Source organism: Bison bison, unplaced genomic scaffold (genome assembly GCF_000754665.1).
Source record: "Bison bison bison isolate TAMUID 2011002044 unplaced genomic scaffold, Bison_UMD1.0 scf7180017864236, whole genome shotgun sequence".
NCBI lineage: Eukaryota > Metazoa > Chordata > Mammalia > Artiodactyla > Bovidae > Bison > Bison bison.
The window spans coordinates 288969-295580 of NW_011494808.1; the positions used below are offsets into that span (position 1 = coordinate 288969).

A 6612-nucleotide genomic window follows, 5' to 3' on the forward strand; every position below is an offset into this window, starting at 1 on the left:
GTGGAAGACACGCTATGCCTACTCCCAGGGAGCCTAGTCCTGCTGACATCTTAATTTTGTCTCAGTGATACTAATTGCAAAATTTTGGCCTCCAAAAATGTAAGGCAATAAATTTCTGTTGTAATCCACTGCATTTGTGGTGATTTGTTACAAGTGACACAGGAAACTGTATGTGTATGTTCTAGAAAATTTAGAAAAATGCATAAATGTACATAGAAAAAAAATCACTTGCAATCCCACTACTCAGGAATTTTACTGTGAACTTTTTTTGTGAACTTCTTTCTAAATCCTTTACTTAAAAATATATATATATATAATCATTTTTGTATATTTTCAACTTAAGTAAATTTGATATACAATAAATTGAAATATTTAAAGTAAGAAAAAGAATAAGGCTAATGTTTAACCCTGAATGCACGCTAAGCAAAAACAAACAGACCTACAATAGAAGTGAAGAGAATTCCCAATACATACAGAAACTAACTGCAGATAGAAACAAATGAAGGAAAAATGAAGAGCACCAGAATGGGTAAATTCATGCTTAATTATAAAGGGACATATACTGTACAAAAATAATCCTAATAGTACATTGGAGCTTAAAAGCATATGAGAAAAATAATGAAAAAGCAGAAGACAAATGAAATGAAAAAGGCTTAATGATCTAACAACGTATGTGTGTTGTGTCTGACTCTTTGACTCCATGAACTGCAGCCCACTTAGGCTCCTCTGTCCATGGAATTCTCCAGGCAAGAACACTGGAGTGGGTAGCCACTTTTTTTCCAGGGAGTCTTTGCAATCCAGAGATTGAACCAGTATCTCCTGCATTGCAGGCAGATTCTTTACCATCTGAGACACAAAGGAAGCCTTCAACAATGTAGAGTAACTTGTAAAAGTAATAATTTATATTAGATTCAATAATTCAGGAACTAATATGATAGTCTAGAGAAACTACTAAAGAATAGTAAAAAGATATATAACAAAGAATTATTTAATTTAGAGAAAATGGTATCATATAAAACATAGATTCATTAAAGTGGAGACAATGAAGGAAAAAGGAATATAAAAATAAAATGTACAAAAGACAAAAATGACTTCAGACATAATATGGAAAATTAAAGGATCAAGAAAAACAAGAGCATCTTAAAACTGTTGAACACAGCTAGATTTAGTACAGTACTTAATACTGTGTGATGTCTGTACAGATAAATAGGGCTTGGGAGTAAACCTAAAATTAGAGAAAATAGTCCAGAAAGAGATCCCCATCATAAACACTCTTTTGAATTATGACAAACATTTAATTACAGTGAAATGGGAAAATTATTTTTTCAGTAGCATGTGCTGGATTCATTGGAGGCTAATACAAAAAAAATATTCAAATCTGGATTCCCATGCTCATGAAACACACGAACATCAATTCTGGATGAATCCTAGAGTTGAGTATGAAAGTGAAAACAATAAAAACTATTAGACAAAGGTGCAGCTTGAATTCATGACTGTATGGAGACAAAGATTTCTTTTAAAATATGAAAATAATAATACCTACAAATAAAATAATAATTTGGATTGCATTAAAAGAGTTTCAGAATCAATTAAAAAAATTCCTGATGAATAAAAAATTGAAAGGGAATGACAGGAAAAATTCCTCCAAAAGTATTATGTAGATTCAATGAAGTCACAATCAATATCTATGGACATTTCTTTGTGGAAGAGTTTTTTGTAAAATATATGCAAATGAAAGTGGTAAGAAAAGCTAGAATATTCTTGATGAAGATAATATAAAGAGACTGACTAAAACTTTTAAGGACCCATAGAAAAAAATACAGCTACAGTTTTGATTTTTCTTTATTCCCAAATGTGGTATGCTTTTTTTAAAACTAATTTCCTCAGCTTGTATGGGATTGAGTTTGGGTAATTACAGTTATATTCCAAGTCCTTAATACATTCTGATGTAGAAACTAATTTAAAAACCACTGTTCTTTCCACTCAAAAATCCACTATGTTCTTTCAAATATAGTTGAATATGAGAACTTGAAAACAAGTCATATTTATGTATTAATGAAAATTTCAAGATAATTAGTATATATGCTTAAAAGATTTTCCTGAAGCATAAAATAAGAGACAAACAGCCAGCAACTGAAAATATTAAAGAATGCAAAATAATTACTTTCTGAATAAATATAAACAGTAATTATAAATAGAACAGAGAAAAGGTGATAAAATAATGTAGGTCACCTACTTTTGCATTAGGTTCACAGTGTACGTTTTCCCTTCAATTGAAATGATGTAGGATACCTGGCAGAAGAGTGGATTAAAAAGGCAAAAGAAAAGTGAGAAAAATGTTACAAAGGAAAACTACCTTTTATGTTACCAATAATCACATCCTAAAGCACACTAATAAAATAAAAAGAGGAAAATATATAATTTAATACTGACTTATTCCAATGGAATCCAATATTAAAATATTTGCTTCATTTGTAGTTTTTTTAATGTTTAGCCAATAAGATAGAACCTAAAACATTGATTATTTTAATCCACAAGTGTGTTTAATAATGAAGTCATTGCAAAATTTGCACTTAAAAGAATATAACTACTCAAGTGAAAATTTATGTAGTATAGCAAAGAATTAACTGCACATATTTAGTATTTATAGATTTTATAAAATTTGTTTCAAGTTTGGATGCAATATTCACTGATTTTGTTAATATTGATAAATTTTGCCTGATAAGTAATGGTTGTATAGTAAATGATAACTTTACCTTTTGCTTTGTACAATTTTTCTTATTTTTGTGCTAGACCTTTCTGCTCCCTTGTGATTTAGGTGTTCCTCTTGTAGGTATATATTTTAAAATCCAATTTGAAATATATGTGATTTCTGATAAATTTAAGTTTAAAGTTTTATTTAAAATTTAATTCTCCATTGTATCAAGACATATGTATGCTTTGTATTCTTTCATTTGTTACAATTGCATATTCAATTTATTTTGAGTTATACATATTCATACTTTTCACCAGTCCCTGCTTTTATGTTGTTCTTCGTCTCAGTTTCAGTGTCTACCTGCTGAAGTACATTATTTAAAATATTTTCTTCTCTTGTAATTTGAAAGTGTTAATGTAATCTAATTTCTAATAAACTTCATTTATTCTGTGTTGTGATACCTGATCTCAGTTCATCTATGTTTAATGTATCCTATTCTCCAGACTTTTTCTCTCTCTTTTCTAGGAATTCTAATTATTCTGTATCTATAAGCCTCTAATTCTCCCTTTTTTGTTTAGCCATTTATATATTGTATCTGTTTATTTCTTCAGCTGGCTCTGGTCTACTGTTAATTCTTGATTTTACACACTTATCTTTCACATAGATATTCCACTCAGTTATTTTTAAAATCTTTTAGTCTTTTTAAGTTGAATATTCTTTTATGATAATTTCTTAATTATAATAATTATAACACGTTGCATATTGTGTTTGTAGCATTTGTAAAATCGGTAGGTATGATAACCTCATCAGTTCAAAAATACTATTAATCCCTTATTATATATTCATTACTGTTCTAGGCATTGGAATTAGAGATATTAACAAAATAGTCAAAAATTTTTCCTCATGAATTTGACAGTTGAGGAAAGATTTTTTTTATACTTCTCTTATGGGAATTACTGTCATAGAATCTGGTGAAACCTGGTTGAAGACATTTCCCTCTTAAGTAGATTCTGTGTATATTTTCTAATATGACCAAGTAATCCCATAGATTTTTTTCATAAAAGATAAAACACTCTTTAAATGCTGTTAAATGTCTTGTTTTTTATTTAAATAATTTAAAGTTTTCATTAAATACATATTCCCTTATAAATTATATATTGACAATTTTAAGCTTGTAATATCTGTTAGGGTGAGCAGTAAGTAGTTACTAAGTAAGTATTTGCATTCAAATTATCTAAACATTTACTACTCAATCAAAAAGAAGATTCAGGTGTACTGTTTCAAAAATCATACTTCATTTCTTAAGAAATTATTCTGGAAATTAATAAAAAAGATTAAGAATCTTTCAACTGATTCAAAGAATAAAAAAGAGAAAACTAATACTTGAACCAAGACAAACTAAGATGGCATGAAAAAAATTCTTTATGATCAACATGTTTGCAATCAAGATGTAAAAATTATTCATGTAACATTTCATTAAATCAAATGCTTATGATTCCATATAAGGATGCCATAGGTTTGCTAAACGACAACTAAAAATCCTCCAAATCTTGCATGGTGAGTGAGGGTCAAGAGACTCTAAATGGATCAAGTCAGAGATTATTCAGACACTCAAGAGGGAAACATTTAGAAGATGGGCCTTGGGACTTTAATATAAGCATCACTTCATCATATTTTTATGAAACACTGTTAATCTTGGTTCATTTTCAAAAGGGCTTTTTCACTTAAGAAAAATTAGGGATAAATATAAAATTCAGGAAGTGAGCAAGGATGAAAAACACCAGGTTTACTCATTAGGAACAAAATATTCACATGCATTTTTTAGTTCGTGGGAAACGTTAGTGCTTTAATTACATGTGTTTCTACTCCTCCACTTGATGTTGACCGTATTTTCTCCGGAACTGTAAACTGCACACGTAGTCTTTCAGAATCTGTAAGGTGCAAAATGTTTTACTGGGGCGACATCCGTCACCTCACAGCTTCCCTCGTTATTTCCTCATCTAAACCCATAATATTCTACACGCTACCCCTCATTTCTGCTCTCTTTTCAAATACCCTCAATATCCACTTTTTTCTAGAATTACAAATCTTTTCAAGAGAAATAAGTATGCTGCTTTAGGAATATTGTCCTGTGGGCAGGTTCCCGGTAACCCTGAGGCAACAGGTCCAAGTATTATTAGAACAAAGAAAGTCAGATCCTTTGGACTTTGCAAATACAGAGCCGAGAGATCAAAAACTCAGGGCAGTCTATGAAACAATCATCTTAAGGCATGTACTCCAGCACCGGCATCGGCATCGCACATATTTACTACGGTCTCAAGAAGAGTGGTCAAGACCCTCACAACCAAAGTGGATTTTGACTGGGGAAGGAGGCAATGCGAGACTGTTTTCGGACTTACACAGTTGGAGCTCCCGTCAAGAAAGCGTTTTCACAGAGATAGCCGGCGTCTTAGAAACAGAAAGGAGCCCTGACATTCCCAACAGGTCAGAAGAGGGATTTTGTACTTACTGTCGTCTGTCTGAAGCCCGGTGAGCCCCAGGAGCAGAAACAGAAGGCACAACATGGCTTGATGTCCTGGATGCTGGCCGAATGACGGCCGTTGGCTTGACTACAGGACGGTTGGGGAGCGCGAGGAGGCGCCTCACGGCCACGGCCACGCACACTGCAGGAGGCAGGCGGCTGGGAGAGCCCTGGGTCCAGACTCCGGATGCTGTGTGCTCTTCAACGTGGGCGACCTGGGCCCCTAAGCCTGTGCAGGAGGCTGCAACCCAGTGTGACTCTGCCTTCTGGCTAAGCAAGTGCAGCATCACTTTTGAAACAGAAGGTTGAAGAGCTAATGAACAGGAAGGTTCATCTGTACCTTAACTGAACTTTTATATATAATATAATGTGTACAAATATATATATTTATAAATAAACATATTATATACATAATAAATAATATATTTATGTACAACTCAATATTCAAGTGAACAGACCAGTATAATTAATACCTAGATCCAGATCAAAAAGTAAAATATAGAAATACTAAAGCTGCCAGACTGTGACAACTGTCAGTAGCCCCTGACAATCACTACTTCTAACACAATAGTTTTGTCTGTTTTTGAACTTACATAAATGGAGCTAATCATCATGTATTCTTTTTATGTTTAAGTTCTTTTAACATTAGGAGATCCATACATATTGTGAATAGTAACAGTTATTTTTTTCTCTTGTTGCTGTATATCATGCATTGAATGAATATGTTTATCTGTTTTTTTTCTATTTTACTATTGATTATAATTTTATTCATTATAGTTGCAGCTATTAGAAAACATATTTGGCATAATACCTTCCAGATCCATATCCGTTGTTACAAATGATATTATGCTTGCTGAAATAAGTCAGATAGAAAAAAGACAAATACTGTATGTTATCACTTATATTTGAAGTCTAAGAAATAAAACAAATGAGTATAAAGAAACAAACTCACAGATATAGCAAGCAAACTATAAAGTGGGGAGAAGAAAGTGGGGAAGGGAGTGAATGGGGTGTGAGGATTAAGAGGTACAGACTCCTTTGTATAAAATAAATGAGCTACAGGGATATAATGCACAGCACAGAGACTATAGCCAATATTTTATAATAACTTTAAGTTGAGTATAATCTATAAAAATTCTTGAATCACTATGTTGTACATCTCAAACTAATATAATTTCGTAAATCAACTATATTTCAATTAAAAAAATATTTTGGATCAGTGAAAATAACCAAAAACCAAAACCAAAATCAAAACAAACTATGTTTGGCCCCTCTATTTCATTAAGGTCTGTCAATTTTTGATTCTTGTATTTTGAAGATGTATCATTTTTTAATGTGCCCATTTAGGGATATTTTGTTTTCTTGATAAATTGACCTTTGTCATTATAAATACCAC

At 31.8% G+C, this 6612-nt stretch overlaps 1 protein-coding gene across 1 annotated transcript in view; it reads right to left on the bottom strand.

The window, feature by feature from the left end:
- Positions 1-5259, bottom strand: part of ADAM2 (ADAM metallopeptidase domain 2) — a 102424-nt gene extending 97165 nt beyond the window's left edge. The window contains exons 1-3 of the mRNA XM_010846350.1: positions 5205-5259; positions 4550-4626; positions 2237-2292 (exon numbers count right to left, since the gene is read on the bottom strand). Coding sequence (XP_010844652.1) covers positions 2237-2292; positions 4550-4626; positions 5205-5259 — 188 coding nt within the window. The remainder of the gene's footprint in view (positions 1-2236; positions 2293-4549; positions 4627-5204) is intronic.
- Positions 5260-6612: the final 1353 nt, after the last annotated feature.